The sequence below is a fragment of the Triticum urartu genome, chromosome 7, assembly GCF_003073215.2.
Source record: "Triticum urartu cultivar G1812 chromosome 7, Tu2.1, whole genome shotgun sequence".
NCBI classification, from domain to species: Eukaryota; Viridiplantae; Streptophyta; class Magnoliopsida; order Poales; family Poaceae; genus Triticum; species Triticum urartu.
Window position 1 is genome coordinate 164,358,324 of NC_053028.1, and position 14,818 is coordinate 164,373,141.

At 49.1% G+C, this 14,818-nt stretch overlaps 1 protein-coding gene across 1 annotated transcript; it reads right to left on the reverse strand.

The window, feature by feature from the left end:
* Nucleotides 1-313: 313 nt before the first annotated feature.
* On the reverse strand, nt 314-2,079 carry LOC125521054 (3-ketoacyl-CoA synthase 6-like). Its single transcript, XM_048686115.1, has one exon. The coding sequence runs from the start codon at nt 1,989-1,991 to the stop codon at nt 525-527; it is 1,467 nt and encodes a 488-aa protein (XP_048542072.1). The 5' UTR covers nt 1,992-2,079; the 3' UTR covers nt 314-524.
* Between the last annotated feature and the right edge of the window lie 12,739 nt (nt 2,080-14,818).

A 14,818-nucleotide genomic window follows, 5' to 3' on the forward strand; every position in this document is an offset into this window, starting at 1 on the left:
ATACTTTTCATATTCCTACATTTTCAAAATCCTGCGAATCAAAGAGGCCCTTAGTTGTCTTCGCTTTAAGCACATTTTGCTTTTGCATCATTTGGGGCAATGGATCATTTAGTTGGATGAAAAGTTGCACCGAAAAGGGAAGGGGGAACTCCGAACTAGCATGTCGTTCGTTGGAATGGACGTCCGTAAATTACTTATTCCAACCTTAGTGTGGAAAGCAAAAAAGGGAAAGGAAAAAAAACACCTTGGTGTGGAAAGCAAAGAGGAAAAGGACATCAGAAAAGTGGAGATGGTCATGTGCACAAGACGTACATAGCTGGTCAATTCACTTTAAATCCCATCATAAATCATGGCGTGCATGCAGAAAAAAACACCGTTCATCTACTCGTCTCTCACACTGAAAATAATAATAAAGGGACTACTAAATCTCAATCGATACTATATTCGTGGGATCTTAATAATAATTCTACTCGTCTCTCAAACAGCAGAGGAGCAAAGCACACGGCCACCACCGCAAATCAGTCTCACTGGGCCGCGGCCACCGGGTAACGATGCATGCAGCCCTCCCATGGCCCGCTGTCCAGAGGAACCGGCGACCGGATGCACACCCACACCGCGCTGTTGCACTTGAACCCTGACCCAAACCCGACCATCCACACACGGTCTCCCTTGCGCACGCGGCACTTGGCCTCCAGGTAGGCCAGCTCGTACCACGTCGAGCTGCTCGACGTGTTGCCGAACCGGTGCAGCGCCATGCGCGACGCCTCCACCTGCTTGTCCGACAGCCCGAGGCCGCGCTGCAGCTCGTCGATCACCGCACGGCCGCCCGCGTGGATGCAGAAGTGCTCGAACGCCATCCGGAAGTCGGGGACGCGCGGCTTGCTGCTGTCCTTCTGCCCCGCCATGAGCAGCAGCCTGCGCCTCGCGAGCGAGACCGCGTACGCAAGGAGCTCCGACGCCGGGAGCACGAGGGGCCCGAGCGCGGTCATGTGCGCCTTCAGCGTGTCGCCGGCCACGGGCATGACATCCTTGGACAGCGCGATGCCGCGCTCGCCCGCCGCGTCGTCCTCCTGCTGCACGCACCCGTAGGCGCGGTCGTCGTGCCCCGCGTGCGTGCGCACCACCCGGGCGAGGCGGTACTGCGCGTGCTGAGCCCGCGCGGAAGACGTGGACAGCACCACCGCGGACGCGCCCATCCGGAAGAGGCAGTTCTGCAGCAGCATCGCGCGCTCGTTGCCGGAGTAGTAATCCGAGGTGAGAATCTCCGTGGACACCACGAGCGCGTACCTGCACCTGTTATCGCACTGCAGGATGTTCTGCGCGAGCCCGATGCCGGCTATCCCGGCGCTGCACCCCATCCCGGAAAGGCTGAAGCACCGGACATCGCTGCGGAGCCCGTACCTGCGCACCACCATGTCAGCCATGGACGGCGTTGGGGCGAACAGGGTGCAGTTCACCACCACTACTCCGATGTCCTCGGCGCGGACGCCGCTCTTGGCGAGAACGGCATCGACGGCGGAGAATATCCCTTGCTCGGCCTCGGCGCGGGCCGCCTTGAGCGTCTTCTCCGGAGGGATGACGTGGCAGGCCGGCGGGAGGCATGTCTCCTCGCCGAAGCCCGAGCGCTCGATGAGGCGCGACTGGAAGCCGACGCTCTTGTCGTCAAAGCACGGCGCGAGCACGCTGTGCTCGATGTACTTGGAGAGCGGCACACGGAGGGCGGCCGGCGGCCGGAAGCATGCGTAGTCCACGAGGTACACCGCGCGCACCCTGGTCGACCTGATGTAGAGGGCTAGTACGACGGCGAGCAAAGTGAGGCCGGCATAGAGTGGGGTGCAGTGATGGACGGCGCTGCTTACAGTGGGTTTGAGCCAGGCGGTGAACCGCAGCGCGGCTGTGGCTGAGAAGGGGAAGGCGGCGAGGCTGAGGCGGTGGCTGGAGACAAAGCTGTATGCTGGCGCTAGGAAGCTGAGCGGGAGCGAAGTCGCCATTGTGGAGGAGTCCTAGGAGGCCGGATCGATTGTGATGGCTGTTGTCGATCCTTTGGGTCGAGAAGGAAGTGTATGTTTGATTGAAAGGCAGCGGGCCGGAGTTATATATATATAGATAGACTGCTACAGATAAGTAGAAAAACGCCCATGCGTTGCAACGGGTTCATATTAAATTTAAGAGTTTAATATCAATTATGTTAATATTATATTTAATATTCTCATACATATTAAGTGACATTAACGATCTTTTTTACCATCAAATTCTCACACATACACCCTCTCCCTCACTCTCTCTCTCCCTCTCCCTCTCCCTCCCTCTCTCTCTAACACACACACATATCCATCTTATTGGATACGGGACCATAATACATCTATTTCGTACGCACACGCGCTAGTGCATAACAATATGAATTATGTGTACTATATTTGCCACCACAACTGAAGGAATTAATTTCATGTAATCGGCTAGCCACAGCTCCATGACAAACAATACATCTAAATTCTCAGCGTTATTTTTATGTAACATTGGCGAGAGGTAAACGATGGTGATTGTTTCCTTTGTTTGGAGATTGATTACCATCCGTGAGTTAAGCTGGGTACTAAAGAAGAATCTGATTGTGATACGTGAATTGATTGTTGTCTTGTACGTTTGGTTTTGGTATTTGAAGATTGATTACCATCCGTTAGTTGGGTTACCAAAGAAGAAATCAATCACTATATGTAGAAAAAGGAACTACATTGCACATGCTTACACCTCATTTACTCGTGAGAATATATAGAATTGGAGCAAACAAAATAAGTGCAGACGAGAGATAAAACATCAATGAGGATCCCTAATGTCTTGACTAATATGTTGTCCTCCAGCTTGAGAAGCACCTACAAGGAAGGGCTAACATACAAAATCACGAGCCACTCAAATTTATGACTCACACAACTTCATCTTCAACCTGTTAATGATGCGTGAACCTCAACGTACCATGTGGTACTGTTGGAGGCCACGATGACCTGATGCACCTGTGACTCACCAACGTTCCATCATGCGCAACGCCTCCTGAAACGCCTTTGGCATCGCATGACAGAAGGTAGGAACGCGTTAAGAGCAACTGAGGCAAAACAACAAACAAGTGGCACCCCTCTTGTAAATATGTAACATTAATATCTTTTGTTAATTAAATACAGTAGAAGCCTCTCCTGTCGTTTCCTCCTAAAAAACAAAAGAATGGCGTAATTGAATGGTGGTATCACACAATCCAACTCTTTACGGCAGCGAACTCCTTAATCTGCCTGGCCCTATTCTTATTCAAAAGGTTGTGCAACCAGGACCGGTTACTCCTACAATTTTGCTGTCGAGACATGACATATGTGATGCAATAAAGCACATGAAAGAGATGACGCCGCTGACGAGATCTTGGCGATTATATGTAACATAATCAAGCGGTGCTAGCTCAACTTTAGTGCCAATCAGCATATCCTATTTAGCCGATATATTTAGATCAAGTCCAGCACCCCTGCATCGACGTCGCTGCCGTCTTCCTCAACCTTGGGCCACCGCGACATTGCCGTTCGATCCGCACCGCCCCGAGCTCCCATGTCTTCCCCTAGGGCGCTATTGACACCGCCATGATCTCCTCTTGCCTTTCCCCTGTTTCCCCCCTCGTCTGCTCTCGTTAGGTATTTCGCCGTGGCCAAGAACCGCCGTCCGCCATGGCCATTGCAGGGGTAGCCACCGAGCTCCTCAGATTGACCCCGTGGCACATGCCCGCTCCTATGCACGCCCATGCCCGAGCCTGCCGCTCTTCTTCCGGGCCCGCGGGGCCACTCCCTCTCCATGCCCATGCCCGTGCTACACCGCGTCGGTCGCGCCCGCCGCTGCCGTCGCGCTCGCCGCAGCCACCGCACCACTGTGCCCCGCGCGACACACACCCTGGCCGCGCGCCACACTCTTGCTGGCTGCGCTCGCCCCGTCTGCTGCCGCCTATCCCTTCGCTCGCTCCGCTGTCGCGCCCCTGCCTCGCGCCGCCTCCAGTCGTGGCCATCTTCTGTCGGCCGCCCCCTCAGCCACGTCGGTCGCATCTCTGCCCTCCACTGTCGGTCGCTCGCCTCGCCTGCTGCGTGCTGCTTCCTGCTGCTATGCGCTGCTCTACCGCTGGTACGCTGCTGCGCCATGCCCTCGACACCGCCATGGACAAATGTGGCAGAGGGATTGTTAATGGAGTACGAGAAGGAGGTGGCGGAGAAGGTGTGGAGAGGCAGGAGGTCTGGGGTGGTGTCACCTGGCGGTGGTGGAGGTGTTTATGCGAGAAGGAGCCGGACTGGAAGGAGAGGTCACAATTGAAAAGAATCGCGAAAAAAATCATAACCCGGAGATCTCATTCCAAAAAATGCTAATATCGATGGAGGGGTGATTTTCTTCAATAGGTGGAAAACATAGGAAATATTGGTTGTTATCAAGGAAAGGTAAAAATTTAGGAAAGTTAGGATTTTTGAACTGATTTCTATGCAAATGTGGTTTAATTGTTTGGTAACATGATATCAGTACCTGCTCGTTTGTGACGTGTCTGATTAGGAAAGTTTGCAAATATTAAGAAACTATTTATTGGGAGGAAAGTTGTGACGTGTCTCTTATTTGTTTCCTAAAACAAATTTCACTAATAAGAGAAATCGATTGATTTAGATAAGTTAGGAAAGTTAGATTAAAATGTATTATTTGTTTCCTGAAAATTTGTTATTTGTTTCCTAAGGCAAATTGAACCAATAAAAGGAATCGATTGATTTGCATAATTTAAGGAAGTTAGATCCATGATTTGTTATACGTTAGGAAAGTTCTGGTTGTAATAAAGAGTGGAGAGAAAAATAAACCGATGGACCAGGGTGGGAGGGGGTGGTGGGAGGAGAGACGAAAAAAACCCAGCGAAAATAAACCATGGAGACTATTCACCAACTCGTCCATTAGGAATAGAGATTTATTGGGAGGAAAGTTGTGACGTGTCTGTTATTTGTTTCCTAAAAAGAATTTCACTAATAAGAGAAATCGATTGATTTAGATAAGTTAGGAAAGTTAGATTAAAATGTATTATTTGTTTCCTGAAAATCTATTATTTGTTTCCTAAGAAAAAAATGAACCAATAAAAGGAATCGATTGATTTGCATAATTTAAAAAAGTTAGATCCGTGATTTGTTATACGTTAGGAAAGTTCTGGTTGTAATAAAGAGTGGAGATAAAAATAAACCGATGGACCAGGGTGGGAGGGGTGGTGGGAGGAGAGACGGAAAAAAACCAGCGAAAAAAACCCGCAGAGACTATTCACCAACTCGTCCATTAGGAGTAGAGATTGCTGCCCTGAGCCTTTGAATATTCTCTCTACTGGCTAAGTACTTAGGACATCTACAAAGCGCATCCTCAAACTGCCCACAACCAACCATCCGGACTACACTCAGAACCTGATTAGCCATCCAACACGGATTTGTATCGGTCCGCCGATGGGTTCGAACGGTCCAAACCTGATTATTCATCCAACACAGATTTATATCGGTCCGCCGACCAATCTAAACGCTCTTTCTACCCGCAAAGTCGAAACCAAAGCGAGGGAGTCTTTGCGGAAGTCCAGACAGCGACCACGCGGGACTCTGACACCATCGACCCACCCAAAAGCCCTTCCAGATCATGTGCCTCCATCCTCTCATCTTTCTCTATATCGTTTTCTCTCTTGGCTCCGCCGCCGCTCCATCACCCCGGCCACCCCGCCACACCCTTGCCGGAACTCGACAACTTCGTCTTCTCAAATGCTACACCTGGGCTCCATATCGCTTTTTCTCTGCCGCCATTCCACACCTCTCCTCCGTCCGCCGCACAGGTACCATCCACCCTAGGTTACTCACCATGACTGGTAAGTGTTCGGTGAAATGCCCGTGCTAAATTTTTTGTCCCTTCTTCTATAAAGCAACGGATTCGGATATGGAGTACATATACGAGCACTATGTTGAGTCGTCCAATGGCTTGTCCAACGAGGACTACACGGATGAGACAACGATGACGCAGGTGGCCCTTTGCAGACGCGTAGCGTGCGGAAGAGTATGTTCTCAATTTCAAGAGATCGATCAAGGGTCATCGAGTGCTCAATAGCAACTGCAACATGACAACTACTTTGCCCCTGATGCCCTATTCGCTGACAATTTTCACCAACGCTTTCGGATGCAAAAAAATGTCTTCGATGTCAGTACCATGGCTTCCGATCCTTTGATGGCAACTTCGTCTTGAACAAGGATGTTGTGGGAAGGATTGGGTTTTCTGGATACCAGAAGTGTACGACCGCACTGCGGATGCTTACATATGACACAACCGCTGATTCGTGGGAAGAAAACCTAGGGATGTCTTAGAGCACATGCGGAGATGTCATGATAAGATTTCCTACTGTCATGGTCTCTTTATTTGGACCTTGGTACCTGAGAGAATCAACTGTCACAGACACCGAGAGTATCTTGGCAATGTCTAAAGCTAGAGGGTGACCAACTTTGCTCGCATCTCTTGACTGCATGCATTGGAGATGGAAGGACTACACAAAAGCTCTACAAAGGCAATATCAGGGTCATGTTAAGAAGCCCACTATCATTCTTAAAGCAGCCGCGTCACAGATCTTTGGATTTGACACATTTTCTTTGGCATGCCCGAGTCTGACAATGACATCAATGTGTTGCAGCGATCAACATTGTTTGCTAGGCTGCCTGAAGGGAAATTTTTATTCTTATAGACGTTGTTGGGCCTCCAAGTGTAGATTTTTGTAGGGCAATAGCAAATTTCCCTCAAGTTTATGACCTAAGGTTTATCAATATTTGCGAGGCATAGGATGAAGATGGTCTCTCTCAAACAATCCTGCAATCAAATAAATCTCTTGTGTACCCAACACAACCAATACAATGGTAAATTGTATAAGTGCACTAGTTCGGCGAAGAGATGGTGATAAAAGTGTAGTATGGATAGTAGATATATGTTTTTGTAATCTAAAAATACAAAAACAACAAGGTAGCAAGTGATAAAATGGAGCACAAAGGGTATTACAATTCTTATAAACAAGGTCTAGTGTTCATACTTTCACTAGTGCAATCTCTCAACAGGGTAGCATAATTGAATCATATAGCAATCCCTCAACGTGCGACAAAGAATCACTTCAAAGTTTCTATCGGAGAACATAGGACGAAAATGTGTATCAACCTATGTGCCTAGATTATCCCAATGTCACCATGAGAATCCGCAAGTTGAATACAAAAGCATACATCAAGTAACTCAATAGAACACCCCATTGTCACCACGGGTTTCCACATGCAAGACATACACCAAGTGATCTCAAATCCAATATTTAATCCAACATAATGAAACCACAGAGAGCAAGACTCAATTCATCACAACAGGAAAGAGAGGAGAAAACACCATATGATCCAAGAAACAGAACAAACACACCGCCGGGATGATGAAGATGACATCCGATGATGATTTCCCCCTCCGATAGGGTGCCGAAACAGGGGTCTGGATGAGATCGCTTTGGAACAGAGGCTTGCGGCGGCGGAGCAAAAGTTCTAGGTTTCTTTCTGGAGTTTTCTATATTTATAGGAATTTTGTCGTCAGTTTCACGTCAAGGGGGTCCACGAGGAAGCGACAAGCTCGATAGGAGCGCCCTAGGGGGGACCGCGCCCCTTGAGCTTGTCGTGTCCTCGTGGCTCTTCTGGTCGTTCCTCGAAGCTTTAGGGGTCTCTTTTTGTCCATAAAAATTACCATAAATTTTCGGCCCAATCTGAGAACTTTTATTTCTACACAAAACAACACCACATCACTCTGCTGAAAACAGCGCCAGTCCGTGTTAGTTCCATTTAAATCATATAAAAGCGCACCATCATAAAAAAATTGTAAACATGGCATACATACTTGATAAATTATCGATACGTTGGAGACATATCACGCACGTGCGTGTGTGTTTGTGGGGTAGGAGTTTTATTCCAAAACAAAAGAGTTACAATCAAGAGGCAAGAGATCCTCGATACATGAGCCCCTCGGTGTAGGGAAACAACAATGCTATATTTAGTGTGCCTATAACTTACTCCCTCCATCCTATAATCAAAAAACGTCTTACATTATGGGATGGAGGAAGTACCAAACAATCTATTACTCTATTTTGTTCATGATGAAGCTCCATGGAATAAAATCTTGCTCATCCATCAGGGCCTTAGTATGCATTTAGTTACCTACATTAGGCCCAGCTAGGCCCGCGTAGGCAATTTTCGGCCTGTTTGGTTGCTCGGTTTGCATCTAAAAGTTGTCCCCCACGAAACTTGAAGTAGCTCTGGACATCCAGAGGAATGCTCAAATCGAACATTTTACTAGAGCCAGGCCTGAGCGATGCTACCCTAGGCACATCGACGTGTGTGGTTGCACGCGTGGATGCGGTCTCGAGACGTCGCGTTGTTTACCGAAGCTGCATCATAAATTATTCGCACCCCCTTCCTCAGCGCTCACTCCCCTCTTCCCCACTCACACCGGCGGGGGCGACCATCGGAGCAACTGCAAGACGATCCAAGATGGCGATGAGCATCGGTTTGACCAACGCATCAGTCATGGCGGTAAGCCCTTACCCCGTCACTCGATTTACTGTTTTTGGGTCGTGGTAGATTTGATTTGCGGATAGGGTTGAAGCCTTAGGGAGGGGATGGAACACACTCGGGGGTGGGGGGTTGGTTTAGGGGAAACACTACCGATGAACCCTTGAGTCCATCGGTTCTGCACCGATGGCTTCTAGGGTTCTTACGTTCATCTTCTGATTACATCTGGGTGGGGATTGGGGTACAAAATTGTTTAGAAGCACCTAATCCTAGCCGTGGCGACCTTGGAGTCATGTCAAGCGGCTGGGGCATAGCCATCTTCTTTTCTTCCACCATCGTGGCACCCGTAGTCTCATCCTCATCGTCTTCGTCAAGAACGGTGGGTCTTGCATGGTCGCCTAACGCCGGCACCCTGGCCACCATCTGCACTGCGTCATTGTTGCCCACCGGCGACACCAATGTCCTAGTCCAATACAATGTGGCACGCTGGTCTTCTGGCACCTTGTACTCCCTATACTTGGCCCATCTTTCCCTCTGTCCAGCGTAACTGGAGTCTGCTTGATTCGTGTCCCAACGCAGATGTCCACTAACATTGCACACTTGTTTGGGTCAGGAATCAGTGTCTTCAGTTTACCCATCGTAGACTTCTTAATCACAGCGTCGACCTCCTTGTGCATGTCTTTGATGCTGCTGAAGTTCGAGCACACTTCCATGGTGTTCTTGAACTTCGCGCGGTCACCGAGCGAGCACCCTAAGAAGAAGGCCCCCATCCAATGCCCTAGAGGAAAGGGTTGGGGTTGGAGTTCATGGCGAGGGAGAGGTGGTGAAACAAAGAGGGTTAGAGTGGGGTGCTGGATAAGTAGTGAAGGAAATATGCCCTAGAGGCAATAATAAAGTTATTATTTATTTCTTTATATCATGATAAATGTTTATTATTCATGCTAGAATTGTATTAACCGAAAACATGATACATGTGTGAATACATAAACAAACAGAGTGTCACTAGTATGCCTCTACTTGACTAGCTCGTTAATCAAAGATGGTTATGTTTCCTAACCATAGACATGAGTTGTCATTTGATTAACGGGATCACATCATTAGGAGAATGATGTGATTGACTTGACCCATTCCATTAGCTTAGCACTTGATCGTTTAGTTTGTTTCTATTGCTTTCTTCATAACTTATACATGTTCCTATGACTATGAGATTATGCAACTCCCGTTTACCAGAGGAACACTTTATGTGCTACCAAACGTCACAACGTAACTGGGTGATTATAAAGGTGCTCTATAGGTGTCTCCGAAGGTACTTGTTGGGTTGGCGTATTTCGAGATTAGGATTTGTCACTCCGATTGTCGGAGAGGTATCTCTGGGCCCTCTCGGTAATGCACATCACTTAAGCCTTGCAAGCATTGCAACTAATAAGTTTGTTGCAGGATGATGTATTATGGAACGAGTAAAGAGACTTGCCGGTAACGAGATTGAACTAGGTATTGAGATACCAATGGTCGAATCTCGGGCAAGTAACATACTGATGACAAAGGGAACAACGTATGTTGTTATGCGGTCTGACCGATAAAGATCTTCGTAGAATATATGGGAGCCAATATGAGCATCCAAGTTCCGCTATTGGTTATTGACCGGAGACATGTCTCGGTCATGTCTACATAATTCTCGAACCCGTAGAGTCCGCACGCTTAAAGTTTCGGTGACGATTGTATTATGAGTTTATGTGATTTGATGTACCGAAGGTAGTTCGGAGTCCCGGATGAGATCGGGGACATGACAAGGAGTCTCGAAATGGTTGAGACGTAAAGATCAATATATTGGACGACTATATTCGGACATCGGAAAGGTTCCGAGTGATTGGGGTATTTTCGGGGGTCCCGGGGAGTTACGGGAATACGAGGAAGAAGTAATGGGCCTCATGGGCCAAGTGGTGGAAGAGAGGAGGCAGGGCACGCGGCCCCCCTAGGCCAAACCGAATTGGACTAGGGGGCCGGCCCCCTTTCCTCCTTTTCCTCCTTCTCCTTCCTTCTCCTTCTCCTCCTTCCTTTCCTCCTCCTAGTAGGAGTAGGAAAGGGGAGTCCTACTCCTACTAGGAGGAGGACTCCTCCTCCTGGCGCGCCCATAGAGGGCCGGCCGGCCTCCCCCTTGCTCCTTTATATACAGGGGCAGGGGGGCACCTCTAGACACACAAGTTGATCAGTTGATCTCTCCCAGCCGTGTGCGGTGCCCTCCTCCACCATATTCCACCTCAGTCATATTGTAGCGGTGCTTAGGCGAAGCCCTGCGTCGGTAGCAGCATCATCACCGTCACCACGCCGTCGTGCTGACGGAACTCTCCCATGGAGCTCTGCTGGATCGGAGTTCGCGGGACGTCATCGAGCTGAACATGTGCTGAACTCAGAGGTGCCATACGTTCGGTACTTGGATCGGTCGGATCATGAAGACGTACGACTACATCAACCGCGTTGTGCTAATGCTTCCGCTTTCAGTCTATGAGGGTACGTGGACAACACTCTCCCCTCTCGTTGCTATGCATCACCATGACCTTGCGTGTGCGTAGGAAAATTTTGAAATTACTATGTTCCTCAACAGCCTGCCGCCATGGCCTCCCTTGCGCCGTGCGGCCCACGCCTCCGACTAAGGCGTCCTCAACCGACCCTGTGCCGGCGAGGGCACAAGCACACAACGGTGCCCGTGGACGCCATCCAGAGGTACAATGATGTGATTGACTTGACCCATTCCGTTAGCTTAGCAATTGATCGTTTAGTTTGTTGCTATTGCTTTCTTCATGACTTATACATGTTCCTATGACTATGAGATTATGCAACCCCCGTTTACCGGAGGAACACTTTGTGTGCTACCAAATGTCACAACGTAACTGGGTGATTATAAAGGTGCTCTACAGGTGTCTCCGAAGGTACTTGTTGGTTTGGCGTATTTCGAGATTAGGATTTGTCACTCCGATTGTCGGAGAGGTATCTCTGGGCCCTCTCGGTAATGCACATCACTTAAGCCTTGCAAGCATTGCAACTAATGAGGGACATGAAGATTGATATATTGGAAGCCTATATTTGGATATCAGAAGTGTTGCGGGTGAAATCGGGATTTTACCGGAGTACCGAGGGGTTACCGGAACCCCCCGGGGCTTAATGGGCCATAGTGGGCCTTTGTGGAGAAGAGGAGAGGCGGCCAGGGCAGGGCCGCGCGCCCCTGCCCCCTAGTCCGAATAGGACAAGGAGAGGGGGGCGACGCTCCCCTTTCCTTCCTCTCTCCCTCCTCTTTCCCCCTCCACTCTTAATCCAACAAGGAAAAGGGAGGGAGTCCTACTCCCGGTGGGAGTAGGACTCCTCCTGGTGCGCCCCTCCTGGCCGGACGCACCTCCCCCCTTGCTCCTTTATATACGGGGCAGGGGGCACCCTAGAGACACAACAATTGATCGTTTGATCTTTTAGCCGTGTGCGGTGCCCCCCTCCACCTGTTGGGGATCGTAGCAGAAATTAAAAAATTTCTATGCATCACCAAGATCAATCTATGGAGTATTCTAGCAACGAGGGGAATAGGAGTTCATCTACATACCCTTGTACATCGCGAGCGGAAGCGTTCAAGTGAACGGGGATGATGGAGTCGTACTCGCCGTGATCCAAATCACCGATGACCAAGTGCCGAACAGACAACACCTCCGCATTCAACACACGTACGGTTGGGAAGACATCTCCTCCTTCTTGATCCAGCAAGGGGGAAGGAGAGGTTGATGAAGATCCAGCAGCACGACGGCGTGGTGGTGGATGCAGCAGGATCCCGACAGGGCTTCGCCAAGCACAAGCGGGGAGGAGAGGTGTTACGGAGGGAGAGGGAGGCGCCAAGAGCAAGGTGCGGCTGCCCTCCCTCCCTTCCACTATATATAGGGGATAGGGGGGGCGCATGCTCCCTTGGAGATCCCATCTAAAAGGGGGGGCGGTGGCCCCTGGGGCAACGGCCCCCTTAGGGTTTCCAACCCTAGGCGCCTTGGGCCCTTGGGTGGGGCGCACCAGCCCATCAGGGGCTGGTTCCCACGCCACTTCAGCCCATGGGGCCCTCCGGGATAGGTGGCCCCATCCGGTGGACCCCCGGGACCCTTCCGGTGGTCCCGGTACAATACCGGTAACCCCCGAAACCTTCCCGCTGGCCGAAACTGGACTTCCTATATATAAATCTTTACCTCCGGACCATTCCGGAACTCCTTGTGACGTCCGGGATCTCATTCGGGACTCCGAACAACTTTCGGGTTACTGCATACTAATATCTCTACAACCCTAGCATCACTGAACCTTAAGTGTGTAGACCCTACGGGTTCGGGAGACACGCAGACATGACCGAGACGCCTCTTCGGTCAATAACCAACAGCGGGATCTGGATACCCATGTTGGCTCCCACATGCTCCTCGATGATCTCATCGGATGAACCATGATGTCGAGGACTTAATCAATCCCGTATTCAATTCCCTTTGTCAATCGGTACGTTACTTGCCCGAGACTCGATCGTCGGTATCCCAATACCTTGTTCAATCTCGTTACCGACAAGTCACTTTACTCGTACCGTAATGCATGATCCCGTGACCAACCCTTTGGTCACATTGAGCTCATTATGATGATGCATTACCGAGTGGGCCCAGAGATACCTCTCCGTCATACGGAGTGACAAATCCCAGTCTCGATTCGTGCCAACCCAACACACTTTCGGAGATACCCGTAGTGCACCTTTATAGCCATCCAGTTACGTTGTGACGTTTGATACACCCAAAGCACTCCTACGGTATCCGGGAGTTGCACAATCTCATGGTCTAAGGAAATGATACTTGACATTAGAAAAGCTCTCACAAAACGAACTTACACGATCTTTATGCTATGCTTAGGTTTGGGTCTTGTCCATCACATCATTCTCCTAATGATGTGATCCCGTTATCAATGACATCCCCATGTCCATAGCCAGGAAACCATGACTATCTGTTGATCAACGACCTAGTCAACTAGAGGCTCACTAGGGACACATTGTGGTCTATGTATTCACACATGTATTACGATTTCCGGATAATACAATTATAGCATGAATAATAGACAATTATCATGAACAAGGAAATATAATAATCATTTTATTATTGCCTCTACGGCATATTTCCAACAGTCTCCCACTTGCACTAGAGTCAATCATCTAGTTACATTGTGATGAATCGAACACCCATGGAATTCTGGTGTTGATCATGTTTTGCTCTAGGGAGAGGTTTAGTCAACGGATCTGCTACATTCAGGTCCGTATGTACTTTACAAATTTCTATGTCTCCATTTTGAACACTTTCACGAATGGAGTTGAAGCGACGCTTGATATGCCTGGTCTTCCTATGAAACCTGGGCTCCTTGGCAAGGGCAATAGCTCCAGTGTTGTCACAGAAGAGAGTCATCGGCCCCGACGCATTGGGTATGACTCTTGGGTCGGTGATGAACTCCTTCACCTAGATTGCTTCTTGTGCTACCTCCGAGGCTGCCATGTATTCTGCTTCACATGTAGATCCCGCCACGACGCTTTGCTTGCAACTGTACCAGCTTACTGCCCCACCATTCAAAATATACACGTATCCGGTTTGTGACTTAGAATCATCCAGATCTGTGTCGAAGCTAGCGTCGACGTAACCCTTTACGACGAGCTCTTCGCCACCTCCACAAACGAGAAACATATCCTTGGTCCTTTTCAGGTACTTCAGGATGTTTTTGACCGCTGTCTAGTGTTCCTTGCCGGGATTACTTTGGTACCTACCTACCAAACTTACGGCAAGGTTTACATCAGGTCTGGTACACAACATGGCATACATAATAGACCCTATGGCTGAGGCATAGGGGATGACACTCATCTCTTCTATATCTTCTGCCGTGGTCGGGCATTGAGCCGTGCTCAATCGCACACCTTGCAATACAGGCAAGAACCCCTTCTTGGACTGATCCATATTGAACTTCTTCAATATCTTGTCAAGGTACGTACTTTGTGAAAGACCGATGAGGCATGTCGATCTATCTCTATAGATCTTGATGCCTAATATATAAGCAGCTTCTCCAAGGTCCTTCATTGAAAAACACTTGTTCAAGTAGGCCTTTATGCTTTCCAAGAATTCTATATCATTTCCCATCAACAGTATGTCATCCACATATAATATGAGAAATGCTACAGAGCTCCCACTCACTTTCTTGTAAACGCAGGCTTC